This window comes from Trifolium pratense, linkage group LG3, assembly GCF_020283565.1.
Source record: "Trifolium pratense cultivar HEN17-A07 linkage group LG3, ARS_RC_1.1, whole genome shotgun sequence".
NCBI classification, from domain to species: Eukaryota; Viridiplantae; Streptophyta; class Magnoliopsida; order Fabales; family Fabaceae; genus Trifolium; species Trifolium pratense.
In genome coordinates this window covers 7,851,224-7,874,500 of record NC_060061.1, presented here as the reverse complement: position 1 = coordinate 7,874,500, position 23,277 = coordinate 7,851,224, and the positions used below count along the sequence as shown (strand labels likewise).

Here is a 23,277-nt window from a genome sequence, read left to right as displayed (position 1 = left end):
GTTGTGTTTCATCAAGGTGGCTCCATTTGTGTGCAAAAATCGGGAGAAGCTATCAACTTGTTGCATGAGTGTCTCAAGCTTTCCCTATATCTTTACTTTTCTCTAGCAAGCAACATTATCCGCACAATTAAGAAAAATATGTCAATTATATTCAGTATAAGTTTGATACATTACACAATTTTCATGACAATCTACTCCCTTATTGACAAGGCACTGTCTACTTGGAAGACAGATCCCTCCCAAGCCTCCACATAAAATGCTTTACCTTAGGAGAGTTTGGTAAAGCCTAGGATTTATTCCAATCTCCTTGCACTTTCAATCTTCTCTATTAATCAACACATCAACACAAACTCGGTAAACACTCTTAAGTGATGTGATATTACTAGTGACTAGTGTGTGATTTGCACATGGTAATGCATTAAACATTTGAGGAATTGAATGTATAATTTTTAAGATAAAAAATTTACTACCAAAAATCAAACTCAGATTTATCTTAAAGAGAACTCATTAACCATTTGAATCAAATATCTTTATTTACATTTCATTTTTTACCGTATATCTTTACATGTATTTTAAAGCCATATGTTATAGCTTTTGGCTTGTCACTTTTCTTTAGTATAATAGTATTTTTTTTTTCACTTATAAATAACATTAAATAATTTTTTACGAAAAATAATAGTAAATCATTAATAAATATAAATAAAAAAAATAAAATAAAAGAATGTTGACTACAAGAATTTAAAAAATAAGTTAACATTATCGTAATCGTAAAGAGAAACAAACGGAAGAGGAGCCGCACCGCAGCAGCACACACACCGCAGCTTTGATGACAAAACGGCGAGCTTCACCGAACGTACTACCATCCCTCACTCACTCTCCATCCTAATCTCATTTATCACTCCCAAAATCAAATACTCGTTAGGGTTCATCCTATGTACTACTGAAAGCTAGGGTTCTTTCTCTACTCCCACACTCTTCTCTGTAAGTAATTCCTCTTACCATTCTTCCATTTCTAGGGTTTTCCCCTCTTATCTCCCTTCCCCATGCTTCTTGAACTGTAATCCTGTTTAATTTTTGAATCAATTTGTTTTCTTTCACTATATTACGCTTTGATTATGACACGGTTTGAACCTAACTCTAACTCCTCCTCAAAATCATGATTCAAAAGGTTCCACATGGAAATCGGTAACAAATTAGGATTCTACTTTAATCCAAACTTAATTTATCATTAAGTAGAAACGGATCCAACATTATTGGACTCCAGGTAAACTTAAGTTGTGAGCGACCATATTCACTACCACGTAATAACTAGGATGGTTTTTGTTCTGGACTGGGCCAAGGGCTGGCCCAATCCCTTCTGCCCGACATTTGGGGCACAGCCCAATAAGGGGAGACTTCCCCGACACGTCAGCCAATGACGTGTCCTGCTCGACTTAACGGATTAGCACCACGTTAACCACGTGCTCATACATCCGCGCATGTTGATCCACTCCTATGTAGCTTAACAGCTAAGCAGCACGTTTAACACGTGCTCCTTTATCCAACCACAGCTGTCACGGAGCTTATCCCTTACCCGCGAATAGCGGAACGGCTCCAACCAAGATAGAGGCAAATAACGGCCTTCCCCTACGATACAGGGATTATCTTGGCAGTTGAGTCTATTGGGCCGGTTATCCCGGCCCAATAGACCAACCTTTGGCCCAGCGCTGGGGGCACTATATAAGCTCTCCTAGACAGGAGAGCCAGGTATTCTGATTCATTACTCACTATACTTTCTCTCTCTTCTTTTGTATCTCTTGTTCTCTTGCTGACTTAGGCATCGGAGCACCTGCAGGTACAAACCCCCCCTTCGGTGTGAAAGCTTGCTCAACGGACCGGCCTCAACCTTTCTGAACAACAGGTTAGATCAGTTTTATTATTCCTTTTTAAACTGCAAATCTCGGACGAATGTGCGCGTCTTCATTGTGTAGTAATGCATTGATTTTGTGTAAGTAGGATAGATACAGTCTTGGATTAATGTGATCTTGTTTAACAAGCCTTGCCTTGATCATAGTGTGAAATCACTCTCTTATTCAATGGATATTGATGAATTATTAAGGTTGAGTTTGGATAAGCAACTTAATTAAGCGCTTATACTATAAACACTTATCATACATGTGAAGCTATTTCTATAACAAACGATGAAATAAAGTCAATCTGATTTCATATAAGCTATACGGTGTTTTCATAAGATATCTTGGGGATCTTGTAGAAATAAGGCGAAAACAACTTATGGACAAGTTATAAGTTGCTTTCAGAAGCTTTCCCATAGAGACGCACAAGTATTTATACCAGTAGATAAGCTCAGATAAGTCAACCCAAACAATTCCTAAAACTTACGAAGTCACTCAATCCGAACAATTCCTAAAACTTATAAAGTCACTCAATCCTACTTGTGGACCAAAAGATTATACCTTTAGACGTTTTGTTTTAATCCAGAAAGGGTAACTTTTTCAACAGATGCATTAGTTTCCAATGCGAATCAAGAACGAGTGTTGAAGAAAATTAATGCAATAAACATTGTAGCTTTGCTGCTCAACAATAGCTTGGATATGGATAATCTTTCTAGAAAGAGGAGATCGAAAGTAGCCATATATGCAACCTAGGGAAGGTTTTCTATTCGTAGTAATATCAAGTGAATTAATGCATTTGAAAACTGTTTGATTCATCGCTGTCAACTTGATACGCACAACTGCTAAACATTTCAGCCAAATTTTCACCTGAAAATCTGTTTTCGGATAGGATGATTTTCTTTGCTTTTCTATTTGCATTGTTTCTTTTAAGAGGTTTTATTTGTCAGATATGCAGGACAATAAGAGAACTCTTTTATTTTTAAAATTTTATATTTTGTGTTGTTTTTGCTATTAGGAGGATTCCTGATCCTCCTTCCTTGTCTATGTTTCTCCTGCTAAATTCATTTTTGTTTTAATGATGATCAGTTATATTTGTGACTGGTTTATGCAAACACTGCTTGAATCTTCGGAGTTTTTGTGGAGAACTTTGGATTGATACTTTTTGTTCATAATATATTTCTGTAATTAATTTGATAACTTTTCCATTTCTAGCTTGCTGCATCCCTTTAGTGAAGAAGAATATTAGAAGAATGATGGCATATTTTGGGTTTCTGATTTTATTTATTTATTTTGTAATTGCTTTTAATTCAGACCACTCTGCCATTAACCAAAGTGAAGCTTAAGGCTCTAGGGAGTTAGATGAGCGGAAGTGGCAGAAAGCTATCATCAAACTGGGATTCAAGAGATGAACCTGAGTTTGCATCCGAGAGTAAGACCTGTTTGTTGGTGTTTCTGTAATAGAAAAAATGCAAGTACAGCATGTCTAAAAACTTTTAAGATGACATCATTTTTTCCAGAATATTCTCACAATCTATAAAATATAGTTTTTTTTTTTAGCAACCTCCATAAAATATAGTTCTAGTGCTTCTTTCATATGTTAGATAGAGTATTTTTAAAAAAACTTGAAAAGTACTTTTTCGAAAAGAATGCCCAAATGTGCCCTAAGCAATTGCATTTTGGGTGATCCTTTACAGGTGTTACTAATAGCAATAGTTCAAGGTTTTTGGAAAGAAATGATATGCTAAACTCCAGAATGGGATTTTCACGCATGGAACCTTTTTCTGGAGGCAGAGGTTCAAATAAGGATGATGTTGGGAGCGAAGACTACAAAGTTTTGGATGCTACAAATGCACAAGATACTGATGGAAGTTACAATATGAAAACGTCTCCAGGGTTTGAGGAATGGAAAATTAGGAAGCATAGTCAATATTCAAAAAATGATTACGGCAGGTCAGTCAAGTTTGTTTCTTTACTTGTTCAAACACATTTGAAACATGCAAGTCATCTGTGATTTTTAGTTTTTTTGATGATCATGTAATTTTTATGTGACTTTTCAGTGGTTTCTAATCTGAACCATTAATGCAACCTCCTATAGCCCTAGATAAAAATATTTTATGTGACGTTTCAGTTGTGTGTCCCATGCATTGTGTCTGCGTTTGTCCACGACAACTCATTTCTTTATGGATAACTATTTTCTTTAATTACAGTGCAATCTTAGTACTGTTTGACCGCTTTATATTCTATATCTTCAACTGGAAGGTAGTCATTAAGTTCAAATTATGACCCCTCAGAAATTTTATTGCTCTGAGATATGACATGTCTGTGTGTGTACATTTCCACATGCAATTGGTTTATTAATTATCTGTTTTTCTTTGGATATTGCCATGTCTAGGAGAAGTAGGAGCCAGAGCCGGAGTCCTTCACGTGGTTTTAGGTATTCAGATGTCGATGATCGGAACAGAATTAGGGCTGGCAGATCGACAAAACCTTGTAGAGATTTTGCTGTTGGGAACTGTAGAAGAGGCAGCCATTGCCATTTCCTTCACCATGATAACCAAAGTTGTGAGGATAGCAGGGAAAGTAGACACAGGCAAGATGGACCCAGATATTCTAATCCCCGTGAGAGTGGGGATTATTCTATTGCAGATCGAAGATCTAATGAAGCTTGTATTAATTTTGAAAAGGGAAGGTGTAGAACGGGAGAATCATGCAGGTTTGTCCATCATGGCAAATCCAATGGGTTTGATAAAGTTTCCACATATGAATCATCTAGGGAAAGGGAAGTTGATAGAAGACACATGGATAGTTCATTCAAGCAGGAGGGCCAACACTATCCAAACCACAAGAGTAATATTCCTTGCAAATATTTTGCTCTTGGAAATTGTCTTTACGGTAAAGATTGTAGGTTTTCTCATGATAGACACTCATTTACTAGCCCTAGATTAAGGGATGATAGATCAAGGAGTAATCAAGGTGAAGATCAAGTGTTGGATAGACAAAAAATGAGCGATTCAGTTACTCCTAATGAAAGGCCAAGGGATGATAGATGGGTTTCAGATGGCAGTATGGCTGGTGTAGATAAAGTTTGGGATGGTCCAAAGCAAAATGATTTAGTCGCTGTCTCTGATACTGCAAAGCTGGTTGAAGACAAAAAAATTATAAGCGCTCCCGAACCTGGATTAATGACTTGGCCAATGAATGATGGATTGGATTATAGCTTAAACCAGAACAGAGTGCATAATGAATCACCGTTTTCAATTGTTTCAATTGATAAGAAAGAAGCCAACTGTCGGACTGAAGAAAATGCAGTTGACAACATTCTCCTTTCTCAGTCACTAGGTGGAGCTGGAGGCATTTGGCCTGGTGATGAAAAAATGTCTCCTGATTGGAATTATGGTTCGAGATCATCCAGCCATATTAAAGACGAGGATGGGCATAATAAGCATCAAGTTGCTCGAGGTAATTGTTTGTTTATTGAAAAACAATGTGTATTTTTAAAACCTTTTAATCTGCAAATGGAAAAACAAAGGACGTGGTGTTGCTGTTACATTAAAAGATTATGTCGATTCATACACAAACCTTAGTTTTCTACTCTTTTGACAGGTCAAGGACTAAATCAGAATGCTCAGAACATAACTGCTTCCCACGTGGTTGGACAGAGTCAAGCAACAGTTTCCATTGTTCCTCCGAGAGCAAGAATTATTGAAGGTATACAGAACCAGGAACTCTTCACTGAGAAAAACTACATTGTAGAACCAAATATCACGAATGCAAGCCTATCACACACCAGTTCAGTAAATACTCCAACTCAGAACGTAGTCAGCAAAGAACAACTTGCTCAACTTAGCTGCCTCTCGGCCTCTCTCGCACATATCCTTGGAACTAATCATCAGCTTTCACAACTTCATTCTACTTTAAATTTTTGTGACGCAAAGGACACTCTCGTCGTAAACAAAATTGAAGGGTCTGGTAATCCTGTTTCCATGACATTCATCAAACCAGATTCTGCTATTGGATTGAAGCAGTATGATCCAATCCATGATAGTATGGAGCCCAATAATATCAATGCAAGTGGGGTCTCTCCAACCTTTTCTCCCAGTATGAAGATTGCAAAAAATGCAGTGGTAATTCCACCACTGTTATCTAACCCGGGAATTTTTTTTGACGATTCTTGTAAAAAGGAGACTAACAAAATGGTAGCTGAACTAAAGGCAAGCTCTCAAGCTGAAAATAAAATTACAGAAGAAAATAGTCCTTTGGAAAACATGGACCAAGATGATGGACCTGATGAGGCCAAGAAAACAAAGGATGTAAAGGGGATTCGTGCATTTAAATTTTCATTGGTAGAGCTCACTAAGGAGATTCTGAAACCAACATGGAAAGATGGTAAAATCACCAAAGAAGATTATAAAGCAATTGTGAAGAAAGTTACTGAGAAAGTAACCGGTACAGTACCGCGGGTACATATTCCTCAGACACAAGAGAAAATTGAACGCTACTTATCAGTATCAAAACCAAAGCTTAACAAACTTGTACAGGTCAGTGGTGGTTCTCTTACAGATTTCATATGTATGAAGGATTCAAAATCTAGTCTCCAATTTAACTTGGTTTTATAGATGAATGTGAGTATGCATGCAGCTTCAGAAACCATTGAATTTTCTAGAAGGCTTAATTTGGATGTGGAAAGACTTGTAGGATAGTTTTCAAAAAAAGAGATTAAATTTTGTACCTAGGTGTTCATTTGTGCTATAGATTTTATATATGTAACTATACTTCATCATTTGTGCTATAGATTTTATATATGTAACTATACCCTTGATTTTTTTGAAAAATTACACCTACCTTATTCTCAGTAGTGTTCTTGCACGAACATTTTTTTATTAAATGAAAATACACATTATTTCTCCTATTTAAATGGACGGATTATAAATTAATTTTCTATAGGATCTGTTTGGTTCGAACAAGGGAAGTGATTTTAGTGGAGGGAAGGAGAGGAAAGATTAATGAGATATCTTGTTTGGAACGGGAGGCGAGAAATTTAATGAGATAATTTTGTTTGGTTATAGGAATGGGAGAGATTTTAATGCAGAAAAAAATGCTTATTCACATTTTAAACTCTTGTAATATTTAATGTAAGGTTGTTTTGGTCAATACTTTTAAGAGTTTATAAACACCTCTCCTTTCCAAACCCTTCTGATATTGAAGTGGAGCTAAAGTTGTCTGAGGATTTTGTTTCTGCCTACACTCTCCTCTGAAATAATTCAACAAAAAAACTAAATTTAAAATGGTCCTTCCTCTCAACCAAACAAACAGACCCTTAAATGTAACAAAGCTATGGAGGCTGGTGTAATTTTTCAAACAAGAAGAGTATCCTTGTAAATAATGTGAACTTCAATAAAAGCCAGTATAACTACTCCTTAAATATATTGTCAAAAAAATGAACATTAAATTCGTTCTTGGGTCCTTTTCTTAAGTAGCTTTTTATTTCCTAACTTAATTATTTTGTTGATTTAACTAATAACCTACTCTTTTTCCCCCAGAAAATTAGAACGTCTCTTTCAAAATAAAGTCTTGTCTTATAATTATTCTCTTTTTGTGCAGGCATATGTGGAAAAGGTTCAGAAGGCTTAGTGCAAGTATAGAAAGTTGGCTGTGTAATATTGTTCACTATTTACTATATTTTGCTTATTACTGTTTTCATTTTTGTCTGTCTGTTGCAAGTAGTTTTCTGCCCTAGATCATCAGTTGATGTACTATAATTGAATAAATCAAGCAGCTGTTGTATAAATATAAACTCGAGTATTTTAAGTGTAATGTTGTGCTAACGTTAGTTTACAGCCCCAACATCAGGCAATTGTTATTTTTATGTTACCTGTTTGATGCAATCGTGGGAAGAGACGCCATTTTCTCTTAGAAATAATGGGAAACAAACAGTTATTTTTGGGTTTCTGTATTCTGCTGTGGAAATCTTAGTGTTAACTTAACTCAAGTAATGCAGTGTTTCATTCAACTCAGATCCTGTGCTACCTCTAGAACCAATTTGTTTTTAAGAATTTTGTACTTAAGGTCATAATTTGAGCTAAATGATCTTTATTAGTGAATGATTTCAATTTTTTTTACTTTAGTAACTGTATATCATTTCTCGAGTGGATTAAATCCTAGTCCTCAAAGATCATAAAGCATAATGAATCAATGATGATTGTTTCACATAGATGAGGTGTGAACATTCACCTTTTAAGGAAGTAAACTATATCGTGGAATGGATTAGTGGAAAAAAATATTGTGGAATGGAGGTGTATTAAATAGCCAGAAATTTTTACTGATTTTTATTATTATTATTATTATTATTATTATTATTATTATTATTATTATTATTATTATTATTTTTATAGATAGAAAATGAGGAATTATATTTATTGATCAAAAAAGTTACAATTTGGCAAGTCATCAGAGCTAAAAATAAACTTAGTGAAATCTAATATAGTTCCTTTTATTCATCTTTGTAGCAAAATATCCAAAAATGCACATATATAAGTGTATGAAGCATAGGCTGCTTAACAAAGCTAGAAGAGTAACCTGCTTTAATTAAACAATTCTGTTTAAATGATTTTGTTTTTTTGTAAGTAATTGACTAATTTTCATAGTGTCATTTAAATAATGTAACCAATTTTTTTTATGTTCATTAAAAAAAACTATTTGTTTAGAATGATTTAATTCCTCAAAAGCTGGGGGCACGCACGGCACATGGTATAAATCCAAGACATTATTTGGACTTGTGATCTAAGAAATACTAGTCTTTCAATCCATTTTGAAATTATTATTTTTATACGCAGGAATAGAACTCAAATCTTAGTTTACACTTACAACACTACACTACACACCTACCAATTGTGCTAGCTAGACCATGGTGGTCACATTGACTTTACATCCCTCTCTTTTGTCTTGTGAAAAGAATGTTCAAAATTAAATCCCTACACATTACTTGGTCACCCCTATATAGATGTCTAATGGATATGCAACTAATTATCTTTTTATTATAAGTATTTGCCGAGTTATCATTTTCACATATATTAAAAAAAATTGTGATTCCCGTGAACTTAACTCAGTTGATAGACACACTACATTATATATACAGGGTCGGGGTTCGAATCATAGTCACACAAGAAATAACGAATAGTACAACATATCATATGTTGTCAGATACGATAAGGATACACAAATCACCATCAGTAGTGCCTTGTTAATTAATCAACATTCAATATGAGATGTTCCATATGCTTTTTCTTTTCTTTTTTTCCACGAAAACTAAACCATAGAATAGAACTCAAATGAATCAAATCTATTGACTTGTCTATAAAGTCTAATTCATTTGACAATATTGATATTGATAGACCAAACACTTTCACTCGAATTTAAACTTGTGATTTTATATGCGAGTTTCAGTATTCATTATCATTTTATTTACGGACAAATCAACTTTCTAGAGGTGTCTATTTGAGAGGTAGTAGTACAACTCTAAGAATAAAAGAAAATACCATATTTCATCGGGGTAAAAAAAATTAACTAAGGTAATCCCAAAAAAAATAAAATTAACTAAGGTGGATTAGGAAAACAAAAATATTCAAAACCATTGGCTCAAACTCAATACATTTCACAAAACTCGATTATAGAAAAAACTGGTTAGGTTACAACTTGATCTCTAATGAAGAGCTTTCCAAAGGCTATTCTTAAACCAAACAAGAATAGAATAACTTTTTCGTTTCTTTTACCAAAAATGGAAATATGAAATTCATCACACTAAGCAAGTCACTATAGTCCAGACTATGAGGAGTTGAATTCTATGACAACCTTTAAGTCTCTTTTAGTATGGTGGTGGGAAAGTGAGAAAAAAAAATGCATGGGGGTGGGTAGTGTCAGAATCTCATCCAATCCTCCTCGTAAAGATGTTCTTCCATATATAGTACTAACAATTCTTAAATTAAATCTTTACTATATGCTTTCTCACTAGTTGATCCGTTTTAGAATTGAACTAAGTTCCATTTCTTGTTTCTTCAATATATATAATTACGACCGTATTATATTGTGTTTCATTTTTAAATAAATCCAAGAAAATAATATTCTCTCTATTATATATTATCAACAAAAGTCACTTTTTAAATTTATTAAATAATTCATATTATAATTATATAAATTTATATTAAATATATTAATTATTCAATAATGCTACAATTAATAAAACATTATTCAATAAAGCTAACAATAATTAATAAAACTATTGTGAATAGACATGTGTTTATATGTATACTAGTACTCCCTCCGGTCCTTTTTATAAGGAACAATTTGGAAAAAAAATTTGGTCCTTTTTATAAGAAACAATCATTAAATTTATTCTTACAATTCCATTTTTACCCTTATTAAATTGTATTCATTCCAAAGTTATGCATTAATTAGAGTGATATATTCCCTAAGGATAAATTAATACACCAAGGTTAGTTTTGGAATAGATTGTAAAATTTTAGAATTTTTATTAAGAAAGATAAGGTTTCTTGGTATGTGTGTTTTTTCCAAAGTGTTCCTTATAATAAGGACCGGAGGGAGTAGTATTTAGGGGAAACATTGATTACTTGTTAGTTAGATGGTTTCGACAACAAGCTGTCAGCCAGAAACATACCGTACGCAATCAAAGCTTTTGATCGTGATTATTAAAAAAGAAAATGGTTGAATTAATACATTTATGTTTTTCAATGGTGTGTGTGTGTATATATATATATATATATATATATATATATATATATATATATATATCATATATGAGCATATTGTTGTAATTAAAATATCATTAATATATCGATTGTTAATTGGTACGGTAGTAATTGATGTTGGACTTGATAAGAAAGATCACATTTCGATTCCGATTCGTATAAACTTATCTTTCAATGAAGAGTATGGATATACATTATCATGATTATGATAATGATATTTGCTTATCCTCTATTTTACTAAATAAAGTAAAATAGGTTAACTTTCTATAGCAAACTCCAATTCTCTGTCCTTCATTTCTTAAAAATTAAACTTCTTAAGTTCTAACAACATATTTATACCATTTTCCATATTAAAAACTTATAGACAAATGTGTTGAAAAAAAAAAATGGAGTGAGATAATATGTATATGCATGATGGGGAAATTTGAAATTTTTAATGTTAGCATTGAAGAAGTTTTTAGGATATACTCCTTCGGCCTTAAATATAAACAAAAGTTGCCAAAATCAACTTTATTTAATGCTATTCTTTCAAAATTATCCTCATTAATTGTTCAACTTTTTTAACATTGTAGAGTTCCAATGCAAATTATAAGGTCATTTTAGGAATTTCAATAGAAATATAACATGAAATTAAGACAAAAAAGTTACTCCTTAATAAGTGTGTAAAATGAAATTTTAACTTACAAAAGAGGTCAGGGGGAGTACTAGCTAGCTAAAAACTCAGTAAAAGACAAATTCATGAGTCCAGTAAACTTAGTTCAATTGGCAGGACATTACATTATATATGTAGAGGGTCGTTGTTCGAATTCTGATCATCTCACTTATTATTTTAAAGGTGAAATTACTAATCACTAAACTGCTCTTGCTTGACAAAAAAGAAAAGGCAAATTATTGGGGATTCATTGTCTCCATGCTGCATTAATCTTAAGAGGATTCATTTCTGTAACGGAAAAAATGGTAAAAGCATGATATAATGTTGAACGAGTGAAGGTTCTAAAGCAACACATAAACATATATACTCAAATGAAATGAAAAAACAAAAAAATGTATCGCATGAGAAGGGAGAACACGAGAAAGGAAATGGAAGCTGCTGAAGCTTCTAGGGCAACCCATAACATCATCTCCAATGGTAGTACCTATTAGGTACTTATATTGGTACTTATTATTGTTAGATAATAAAATAATAGTCTATGTTATTGGGCCTATTAGTTTAGAGTCCATTAGGTTTTATTATATATTCTCTCCAATAACCTTTTGTAATGTTAAGCTATTGGTATTCTATTGAAACCCTAGCCGTCTTTCTCTTTTCCTATTTATGTATCTCTGATTCTAACATGGTATCAAAGAGCTTGGTTTGATTTAGAAATCTACAGAAGAATTTTTTCTGTGCGGTTTCAATTGGAAGTCTTTGGTTGAACGGTACCACTTGATCTGCTGAAGTTGATCGGTCTGGACTCTGCTCGGTACGTAGGTGTCTTTGAATTGCTTCTGCTTCACGTTGGTAATTAATTGTTTAGTTTGTTCGGTTACCTTGCATTTGGTTTTAGTATTGTTATTTGCCTTGCCAATTGAATTACAAGTGATTTGCTTTCCACGTGCCTTGTCTCTTGTTTCTGTTTGTTTATCAACAAGAAAAGTTTGAAGCTTATTATCCCTTGTTGATCACAATGAGCCATGATAAAGATGATTCCCTTCAGTCTATTAGTGTCCAACTCAAAGGAGAAAATTATCCTTATTGGAGTTATGTAATGAAAAATTTTCTGATAGGAAAAGATATGTGGAGTTATATTGATGGAACTTCTGTTAAGCCAATGGATAGAAAAGATGTTGATAAGTATGCAGAAGCTTTGAAAACATGGAATAAAAATAATTCAAAGGTTATTACTTGGATAAATAATTCAGTCTCTCAGTCGATAGGCATGCAGTTGGCAAAATTTGATACTGCTCAGGAGGTTTGGGAGCATTTGAAACGTTTGTATGAGCAGTCCAATTTTGCAAAACGGTATAAGTTGGAGAGTGATATCAGGGAGCTTAAGCAGAATAATATGACAATTCATGAATTTTATTCGGCCATGACTAATTTATGGGATCAGTTGGCTCTTATGGAATCACCTGAATTGAAAGTTGTTAAAGCATATAATGACCATAGAGAAGAACAACGTTTGGTTCAACTTTTGATGGCTCTTCGTGATGATTTTGAGGGACTTCGTGGAGCTATTTTGCATCGTATTCCTCTTCCTAAGGTTGATTCAGTGGTTAGTGAATTGTTGGCAGAAGAAACTAGGCTTAAGTCTCAGTCTAACCCACATCAAGCAAGAGGAATTATCTCGAATCCTTCATCTGTTTTTGCTGCTCCTTTTCATAAAGGAAAACCTCAAGGGAGGGCTGTTATTGGTTTTGATGAATGTTCATTTTGTAGGGGAAAAGGTCATTGGAAATCACAATGTCCAAAATTGTTAAAGGCAAGTAGAACGAATTTTAGGTCTCCTTCATCCAATGTTGCTGATATTGCTTCTACTATGGTGGGTTCTAGCATTGGTCACATATACTCACCTGAGACTACTTCACAAGCATCTGATCTTGTTGAGCAATTTCAAAAGTTTCTCTCTACTCAACCTCATGCTATGTCAACCTCCTCTGTAAAAGGTTTGACGCTCCCAAATTCCTCGGTATCCACAATTCAGGAGGCTGATTGGGACATACCGTAGACATGAGGACTTTATGTTTTTCGTTGAGCTGAAGAGTTCTGTTTTTCTGGTTTGATTCTTCTTTTCTGATTGCATTGCACTTCTCCCTCTATTGCACTTCTTCTGATTGCATTGCACTTCTCTCTCTATTGCACTTCTCTTCTGATTGCATTGCACTTCTCCCTATTGCACTTCTCTTCTGATTGCATTGCACTTCTCCCTATTGCACTTCTTTTCTGATTGTATTGCATTTCTCCCCCTATTGCACTTCTCCCCCTATTGCACTTCTTCTGATTGCATTGCACTTCTCCCCCTATTGCACTTCTCTTCTGATTGCATTGCACTTCTCCCTATTGCACTTCTTCTGATTGATTGCACTTCTCCCTATTGCACTTCTTCTGATTGATTGCACTTCTCCCTATTGATTCTTATGATTGGTTTAGTTTGAATTTGTTCGATTGATTTGTTTTTTGGTTATCTTGGACTGCATTGGATTGGATGTTGGATTAATTTGATTTGGTTCTCCCCTCTTTGATGGTAAATTGCTGCGTTGATCGTGATCTTAATTTGGTTGATTTGTTGTCAGGGCTAATTTGTAACAAGCTTAAAGCTTAGTAAGCTTTAGCTTGAGGGGTGATGTTAGAAGTTTATTTTATTTGGTAGTTTATTTTATTTTCGTATTTTGTTTTGACAAACTCATAATGCTTCTTGTTAATGCATCATGAGTTTGAGAGTAGGTGTTAGATAATAAAATAATAGTCTATGTTATTGGGCCTATTAGTTTAGAGTCCATTAGGTTTTATTATATATTCTCTCCAATAACCTTTTGTAATGTTAAGCTATTGGTATTCTATTGAAACCCTAGCCGTCTTTCTCTTTTCCTATTTATGTATCTCTGATTCTAACAATTATATACTACTATTGGAGTAAAATTCATTGAGTATCTGATAGGTACTGCTTCTTAAATAAGTACTCTCTCTCTCTCTCCTCATTATAATATATTTTTGTGGAACCTACTTATAAAAATGTAATATTATTGATGAGATATAGAATTATTAGTGTGACCGATTTAGAACTTTTTAAGAGGTGCTGTGTTGGAAAGATTGAGTACTTATTATGTACTATTATTAAAAAATAATAAATGAGTAATGTATACACGTAGGATCCAGTTAAATACTCAAATTTGGGAAACTCCATTATGGATGCTCTAAACAAATAAAATAAAAATTGGAAAGTAAAAAAAAAAAAGGTAAAACTGTGAAGTGAAAAGTAACCGTTTGAAACTTTGAATATTTGACCTTGGAAAAAGTTATGAATTTGAAAAAGTAAAATATTTGACCATAAAGTTATATATTTGACCTTTGAAAAAGTTACTATGAATCTAATAAATTGTCCCTATAATGTGATCACTTAAAATATTTACATTCTGTAACCAAAATTACATTTCTTATGTCAAATGGATTCAAATATGATATTGTTGTGCATTAATTTATTTTATATGCAAAATTATTATTACCTTAATTTTCAAATTTTGTCACTGCCAACACAAACTCCGCCATGTTTCCGTCGCCACCAACCAACCCTAATATGACATCAAATCATGAACATTTGTATGTGTTGAGTTTAATTACCCATTTTAAACTGTTGTTGGGACAAAATCACAAAAAAAATTGAAACACGTCAAAGCATTGGTGGATCTTGACATGAACTTCTTGGTGTCAAATTTCACAATTTAACTCACAAGTCGTCACACAATGTGAAACATTAATTTTGGTACGTACGATCCAAAGCCAAATAAGAGAAGAAGAAATCCCAAAACCTAACCATCACAAAATGATTGCATTTGTGCATGCGCAAGGGTAGAGCAAGAACAACATAGACATAGATAGATGCAAAGTCATGTGCAAGTGTGTTTGTGTTTTGTACTTGATAACTGAAAAAAAAAATGAACAAGAGAAGAAATGATCATACGGAAGTCGTCTGATCATCATCATACCAATGGTGGCTGATGTAATTTTGTTTGTTGGTTTTATGACTTCTTCTGACTCTATGTTTCTAGTAAGTACACATCACTTGTAAATACCATGCCAATGCCATGCATACATAAATATACATATATTGTACTCTCTGCTTCTGCCTGACTCGCAACTTCCTTTCCACTATCCTTCCTAGCTTCTTTGTATTTTCAAGTTTGTGTCATCTCTACTCTTTCCAACTTATCCATCATCACAAGTTTGTGAATTGTATCAATGAAAATAATTTTGCATTTTTTTGAACGGCTAAATTTTATTAATAACGCAATCGAGCCCAAGACGAGCACGATACACATATAAGTACATCACAAAGGAAAAAAATTAAACTAGCGTAAAACTCTAATCCGCCAATACCCATTACATGCCCTTAAAAATTCCTGAACAAACTACTCCAAAAGTACAACCAAATCAAAATAACCGCATACCAACGCCCCCACCCATCCCCCTCAACATAAACTTTGTCGCATCAACCACAACCGAAATGACATCCCCAAAGCCAAACAAGATTCGCTGCACCATACACCAACACCATTACATATTAAGTTTTGCACCTGCTAATTTGATGTTTTTTAATTTTTTTTTTCTTTAGAGAGATCGAGTGAAATTGGGCATTTACTTTTTATTGTAATATATTAAATTTTATACTCCCTAATTTACTGATACTATTACTATGTAATTTTGTTTTGAGACCCTCATTTATTAGAGGTCCACTACCACAAGTCCACAACACATGTTGCATACGTGTCTATGCCGGGCATGATTACTACTGTTGTCGGCCATCTATATTCAATTTAGATTTTGGTTATTTTTATAAATTAAAAACAATGCATGAACTTCAAATTTAAAATGTTTAATATCTCAATCTAACAACCACTGATGTGACTTGAATTGTCAAATGCATCGGCTATCTGCTTTGACCCGACGACCCCAACTAAATATATGGATTAGTCTTACCCATTTAGTTTTAGTTTTTTTTCTCAAGATTTTAGTTTATAGTTTATTTATTTAATTTTTTTTTTAATGTATAATTTGTTACAATTATTTAGTCATTTTTATAAGAGACTATTTTTTTTAATCAAATGCAATAATTCAATGCATTTGAAAATATGAAGTGTCTCTTAAAAAAAATATCAATATTTTGATACAAGAATATTTTTATACACTAAATATCCCTCCAAAGTACTCTAAAAAAAAAACCGCTCCAAAACCTTGAATTTCATGACACCATCATCTTAACCTTAATTAAATAGATTATTGCTTCAACAACTATATTTGGATTAAATAATACATATTTCAACGTAGATTATGTCTTCAATCATTATTTTGTCTTTAAATACGATGACCAATTAAGGTTTCTGGTATCACCCAAGAGGACTTTTTGAATCCTTTTGGCTTTTGTCAAATTAAAAATTTCCCTTCCAATGGGTTATTAATTAAGTCGGTATACAAATTTCTTATATCTTGCTTGAATTTGTTCGGCAGAAAGGTTTTTGTATTTAACAAAATGACATCAACATTCAAGGTGCGTCAATGCTCAAATATTAAATGAGACATGTGTATGGTTTTTCAATTTTTTTCATACGTTGGATAATGTTCTTTGATTGAGAAATCCTTCTATTTCTGGAAAATATAACATCACCTTCGTTTCACAAAGATTATTATTATTACTAGTATACTAGTTGGCTTCAAGAACACGATATATACAAAATAATTATTTGGTGGCGAGCTAAATATTCATTGAATATAATGATCATCATGGTGCGTAACTGTTATATTGATAGTACCTGATCAGAATGTGACCGTATCTGACGTTGCTCCGCTTCTGCCCGGTAAAGTGGAGAGTGTTGTGTACCTGCAGATGCTTCGATGCTCAAATCAGTTATTTGGGTGAAGCAAAAGTTTTCAGTGGGTTAGAATATGTACCTGACTCCACTGCGAGAGTAAAGTATATACAGCTCCCAGCACTTGGCCAAGACCCTTGATAGCCATTAATGTCATCAAATGGCTGTCAAAAAATGGCTGAAGAGCCCCGATGAACAATTAATGTTCATCATTCCGGTGGTCGGCTGTTACACTATGCGAAGATATTGTGTCCGTTGACCAGAGATGGTCTTCTTGGGTTGCTTTCGATTTGGGCCTTGCTCGACGGTCTGGGAAGAGATTTTCCTCAGCTATTGGGCTTTAGGCCTAGTCCATAACATATACTATATTTAATTTTAAAATTGTTACTGCAATTAAATAAAGGGTTATGTTAACTTGTGCCCTAAGGGCACATGTTAAGCTACATAAAAATAGAAATATAGCATTTAATAATAGAAAAAATTTAATGTTTAGAGAATTGAATACACTACAAGTTCAATAAATTTTTTCCACATTTATATCCTTATCATGTGCCCTTAAGGGCACAAGTTAACATTCTCCTTAAATAAAAATTAAAAAATCATCGTTTGTTGGTTCAATGGTGATTGACGTTGGACTTGGTAGAGAAGATCACGGTTCCATCGCTGCAAATCCGATCAGAAGGAGACTGAAACCATTTGATGTCAGAGAACTGACTGTCAAACCAGATTAGGCCGTTCAGTTGGCCATATACTGGTGATGAAAACTAAAAAATAGAAAAATAAAATTTTCGAGTCTTTCACTAAATCACATGACAACATTTTATCTTAAATACAGACCATCTAAAATACTAAATATGGAGTAATTTTTTATCCACCAAAATTTTATAACACAAAAATTTGTTCAAATAGGCCAAAAGTTTGTCATATTATGTCATATTTTTCACATCAAACAGAATTTGAAGCACTAATTTCTTTAATGAAATCAATTAGTATACATTTAATGGCATTAATAGAAGAATGCATATGACACATGCGGGTGATGTCAAAAATTAATTGTGACTTTGGAATTGTCTTCTTATACATAAATAAATTACCCTAATTGTTGAGCCAAAGAGAAAGGGGTTGGATCAAATTAAAGGGTAACTGTGTTCTTTGTTCAATGATGATACATTTATTGCATATAGTTTTTTGAACTGGACTGAATAACAAGAGATATGTCATTAATTAGTAAATTACATGTAATTTATTCTAGCAATTATAGGGATCCAAAAAAGCTATGCACGAAATCAATTCTTTTGTTGGATAGTAGTAGTACTACCAACCATCCTTTTCTATCGAGAGAAAGAATGTGATTTTTTCTCTATTTCAAAGAGTCTAATGGCTAGAATTTATTTTAAGGTGAGTATCACAATTCGAACTTCAGTCCTTACATATTATATACAATGTCACTACCAATTGAGCTATGCTCACGTGACAAAATATATATATATTTTATTTAATTGAAAATACTCTCTTTTTCGTAATTTTTAAAAACTTATCTAATTATCATAATTAGTCTATATATATAAACTCACAAAGATGTGTTCTTATTTAGCTGCTTATGGATCAAGGATTTCATTTAACGAATAGTTGGCATTTAAATTGGCCATTCAATATTATCCCCAAAATTGAGTGAAGGAGACTGGGAGCAAAAATACACGAAGAAGCAAAAGAGGCATATAAAAATGGCAATAAATGAGAAGCAACCCTAGGATTTCAGTGCACCTAAAATCAATTTGGAGAGAGACAGCAAAGGACTCGCCCCTAGCTACCTTAGTGAGGATTTGGATTTTGAACAGCTTGAGTTTAACTGCATGTACTGTGAAATGTTGATTAGAAGGTTTAAATTTTAGGTTTATATCTTAAAACTCGAGCTCAAATATTTTCTATTATCCTTTGATATATGGTGCATGGTGTATAAGACCGATTTTATTATAACTAATACGAATTTTACAAAATCTATTGTTAGATTGAAAATTTATGTTATATAGATCATCCATAAAAAAAAATTTAAAAATCTAAAATTATTTGATATATGTCTAATTAATACAGACACTAAAAAGTGTATAACGGTGGATCATTGTCATTTTTAATAAAAAAAAATAAATGTTAAAATATTAAATTATTAATAGAAAGGGAAAATATATATATTAAAATGGATGTGAACCACTTTTTTAACTTCAAATTAGATGCACATATTAAAATAGAAAACAAAATATATTACGGCATATGGAGTATCCGATCCAAATTACAAACTCTCAACATTAAAATAGATCAAATTCACACACAAAACAATCATACAACTACCTTTTTTAACCTCTAGTTTCTTGGGCGAAATTTAAATAACCAAAATTTGTTCTATCGAAAATTTAAATTCGAATTTTCTCAAATAATTTGTTATTAAGTAGAATTTATTAACCACCGAGCCCAATCAACTTGGTCACACTCAATTAATTTTAATTGATGCATTACATGAATCCACACACCATTCGTAAACGAAGATAAATTAAAAATTAAGGAAGTTTTGACTGCCCTAAAAATTATTTCCATGGCACAAACTTGACATGTTTGATAAATTACAGCTTTATTTTGAAAAAGAAAGTGGGTCTAAGTCAACAAAAAAAACTATAAGATTATAGTCGAAAATGTCAACAAAATCGAGACTTAAAATCTCATTAGGAGGAGTCTCCATAATGTAACTGATAAAATCCAGTTATTTTCAAATTTTACCTGATTGAGGTTTGAGTTTATTTTCTTGCCATTTTTTTCTTTAAGACTTGAGGGAAATTTTAATACTCCTATACATCTTAAATAAGCGTTCTTTCTGTTTAAGCAATTATTAATGTATTGCTTTGTATTGTAAGGGTTTGAGTACCCCTTGTACTCACTTATAATACAATTTTGCTTATCAAAAAAAAAAAAAAAAAATAAGCGTTCTTTCTTTTCTTTTCTTTTTATGGTTGATAAATAAGCGTTCTTTCAATTAAACATTTATCATAAAACAATGCACCTTATTATGCATAAGTTGTTTTAATTATTAATTATAATCAAATTCAAAGATGAATTGATCGGTAAGTTTGCATAAACTCAAAACAGCTAATGATCATGACAATGCAACAACCTAGTTGAAGAAGTTTTATGAAAAAAACTTACAAATATATCAGAAAATATTTTCCTGAAGCTCATCTAATTAACACATGTGCAGATACCATCTTAACATAATTTTAAAATCTTTTATGTAAAATGACCTTATTTTTATTAAAGTTCAATTTTGTCTAAATTTATTGAATAGGTCACAAAATTCTTACTCTTGAATTTTTTTTATGGTAAATTAGTGGGAGTACTAGGGTTCCAACCCCTCCCCTATATTTTACATGCAAAATTCCTACCAACCCAGTTATGCTCACAGTGGACTATTCTTGAATTATTATTAGCCAACAAAAGGCTTATTTATTTATTTTTATACTTAGTTCTAAAAATATTAGGCAACAAATTCTTATAGAAATAAAATATTTCAATAAAACTTAAATATATATGTAATAATGGATGGAAAATACAACTATATTGAGAGCTGAACTAGAGTATAGTATATTGAGTCTAGCTAGGTATATGGATCAAATTTCATGACTTTGTAGAACGACATTGAATTCAATCTCTTTAATTTGCTGCACTACACCATGCACTATAGCTACCTTTTCCTTTCATTCATTCGATCTACATGCTTTTTGCAGTGACACCCCTTTCAGTAAAAACCTCTTCCTAATTACATAAATAACTTTCCCCTTTCTTTTTCCTTTGGGCCCCCTCTATAACCCTCATAGCTATACCTTTTCAACTATCAAACACATTCTTCATCATTCATATACAACACTAATAAAAAATTAAAATATTTTACCTCTCCTTAATTTCTACTTGAACACAATAATTCTCTCTAATTCCCTTCGTTTCAAATGATCATCTTCTGTTTTTCTCATGTTTTCATATTTGCTGATTGAGTCTAAGTACCTCTTGTACTCGTTTTATTTTAAATATTTGTTCGCTTATTGTTGAATTATTTTTATTTTATCAAATCTCCAAAAACCCTTTTTTTATTGATTATTATTATATCTTCTTCCTCATCTCTTATATATACTAATTAAAGTATCAAATCAATAAAGACACACATCATCATCTATCTAGCTAGATCCATCAAAATTAGAATCTAGCACCTTCATATTTTTTATATATAAAATTGTTTTTGGTCATGGAAAATAACCAAAATAATAATAGTAGTAGTACTAGTGCATTCACAAGCACTTGGAATCTTGAGAAAATGGAAACAAATGAACAAAACCGTATTATTCTCCAACAAGATCATCATCAAATTCCTATGAGTTCTTCTTTGATTTGGCCACAAAATAACTACAACAACATGATGATACCACCACCACCACCACCGTTGCCTCCGCCATCTTCATCGGGTTCTCTAAGTGACATATTAGGGATCCACCAAATTGATCAAGATGTTGAAGAACAAGAAGAAGAGTTAGGAGCTATGAAGGAAATGATGTACAAGATTGCAGCTATGCAACCGGTGGATATCGATCCTGCAACTATTCGAAAACCAAAGCGAAGAAACGTTCGAATCAGCGACGATCCACAAAGTGTTGCAGCTAGACATAGAAGAGAAAGAATTAGTGAGAAGATTCGTATCCTTCAAAGACTTGTTCCTGGTGGAACTAAAATGGATACAGCTTCTATGCTTGATGAAGCCATTCGTTATGTTAAGTTCTTAAAGAGACAAATTAGGTTGCTTCAATCCACTCCTCAAAATCATCATCATCAACAAAATCAATTACCATTTTCATCACAATGCATTAACTCTACTCCTCCAAGTGCTTTGTTATTGTCCCCTTCTTCCGGTTGTGACGCTTGGCCTTTTGCACCAAATTTACTACTCACTTCTGCGACAACCGCAACGGCCGACTTGCCCGCCGGAGTTCAATTTGATGCCGGAGGACATTCACATTCACATGCTTGTGATGGCTCATCAAGCTTTAACCATCATGAGGTAATTAGTGAGTAATTAATTAGTTAGGTTAAATTATGCTATACTTAAATATTTTTAATTATGTTTGTATAAAAAGACGGTAAGTAAAGTTCGATAAGGGTTTCTGTACGTAATTTTAATTAGTCATCGCAAGAGAAAAAATATTATTTTCAAAATTTGAACTCGTGATCTTTGTAAGTCACAAGACAACAAACTTACTGTTGTGCTAAGGTTTGACGGCCATGATCAAATTTATGTATGTATATGGAATATTATATATTGGAGAACTATTTTTTCTTTATATTAGTATATATGCAACTATATAAGTTGGGAAACAGATTTACGGACGCTGTAATCAATCTCAACCATCTGATTTAAAATCAACAGCTGAGATTATTTTAATACGAAAGACACAGTTTGAATCTTATTTGTCCGATCTGATATCAATGGTCCGAAACATCCATATAAGTTGATGATGTTTGAGAAAAACAAAAAAAAGAGTGAATTAGAGGGATATGTATATAGCTAGGTATATACTATAGAGTAAAGTTTAATAGGGGAGATTGATCATGTGTGAGAGAAAAGGTTTGTTAGGATATTGTTGACTAAAGGTTGTGAAGAATAATCATAACGTTTGGCCTTGGTTACGTATAGAGTATAGATATATGTGTAATGTGTGTATGAATATAACTATAAGAATAGAATAATGTGTATGCAGTTTGAATGTTGGCCGGAAAGTTTGTTTGGCCAACTTACTTTCTGGGAATAAATTCAACTGTGACGTGAGAAACTATATATTATATTTATTGATGAATTTATTTATAGTTATATAATATCTCTATATCTAGATTTTTTCTGTGTCTTTCTGTGCCTCTTTTCTATCTCTGTATATAAACATAATTACATATATGCATGCTTATTGGCATGTGTGCCGTATATGTAAACAAACACACACACACAGAGACTTCAAAGAGTGATTTGTACTCAACAAGAC

At 32.8% G+C, this 23,277-nt stretch overlaps 2 protein-coding genes across 7 annotated transcripts; both read left to right on the top strand.

Moving 5' to 3' along the window:
• Nucleotides 1-719: 719 nt before the first annotated feature.
• LOC123913492 (zinc finger CCCH domain-containing protein 38) lies at nucleotides 720-7,839 on the top strand. 6 transcript variants are annotated; one of them, XM_045964258.1, is made up of 7 exons: nucleotides 724-981; nucleotides 1,835-1,900; nucleotides 3,204-3,321; nucleotides 3,587-3,842; nucleotides 4,285-5,351; nucleotides 5,496-6,430; nucleotides 7,494-7,839. In XM_045964258.1, the coding sequence occupies exons 3-7, from the start codon at nucleotides 3,252-3,254 to the stop codon at nucleotides 7,521-7,523; spliced, it is 2,358 nt and encodes a 785-aa protein (XP_045820214.1). In that variant the 5' UTR covers nucleotides 724-981; nucleotides 1,835-1,900; nucleotides 3,204-3,251; the 3' UTR covers nucleotides 7,524-7,839. The 6 variants fall into 6 exon arrangements, with proteins under 6 accessions (XP_045820215.1, XP_045820214.1, XP_045820211.1 ...); XM_045964259.1 differs by lacking the exon at nucleotides 1,835-1,900 and having other exon boundaries at nucleotides 720-981; XM_045964255.1 differs by having other exon boundaries at nucleotides 5,496-7,839.
• A 13,306-nt stretch (nucleotides 7,840-21,145) lies between these two features.
• LOC123918336 (transcription factor HEC3-like) lies at nucleotides 21,146-22,578 on the top strand. Its single transcript, XM_045970355.1, has one exon. The coding sequence runs from the start codon at nucleotides 21,498-21,500 to the stop codon at nucleotides 22,317-22,319; it is 822 nt and encodes a 273-aa protein (XP_045826311.1). The 5' UTR covers nucleotides 21,146-21,497; the 3' UTR covers nucleotides 22,320-22,578.
• Nucleotides 22,579-23,277: the final 699 nt, after the last annotated feature.

Excerpts from the sequence above, each read along its gene's own strand:
- LOC123913492 (XM_045964255.1), top strand. The coding sequence starts at position 3,252 with ATGAGCGGAAGTGGCAGAAAGCTATCATCAAACTGGGATTCAAGAGAT. Across the intron at positions 3,843-4,284 it reads TCAAAAAATGATTACGGCAG|GAGAAGTAGGAGCCAGAGCC; the intron begins GTCAGTCAAGTT and ends TGCCATGTCTAG. Across the intron at positions 5,352-5,495 it reads TAAGCATCAAGTTGCTCGAG|GTCAAGGACTAAATCAGAAT; the intron begins GTAATTGTTTGT and ends CTCTTTTGACAG.
- LOC123918336 (XM_045970355.1), top strand. The coding sequence starts at position 21,498 with ATGGAAAATAACCAAAATAATAATAGTAGTAGTACTAGTGCATTCACA.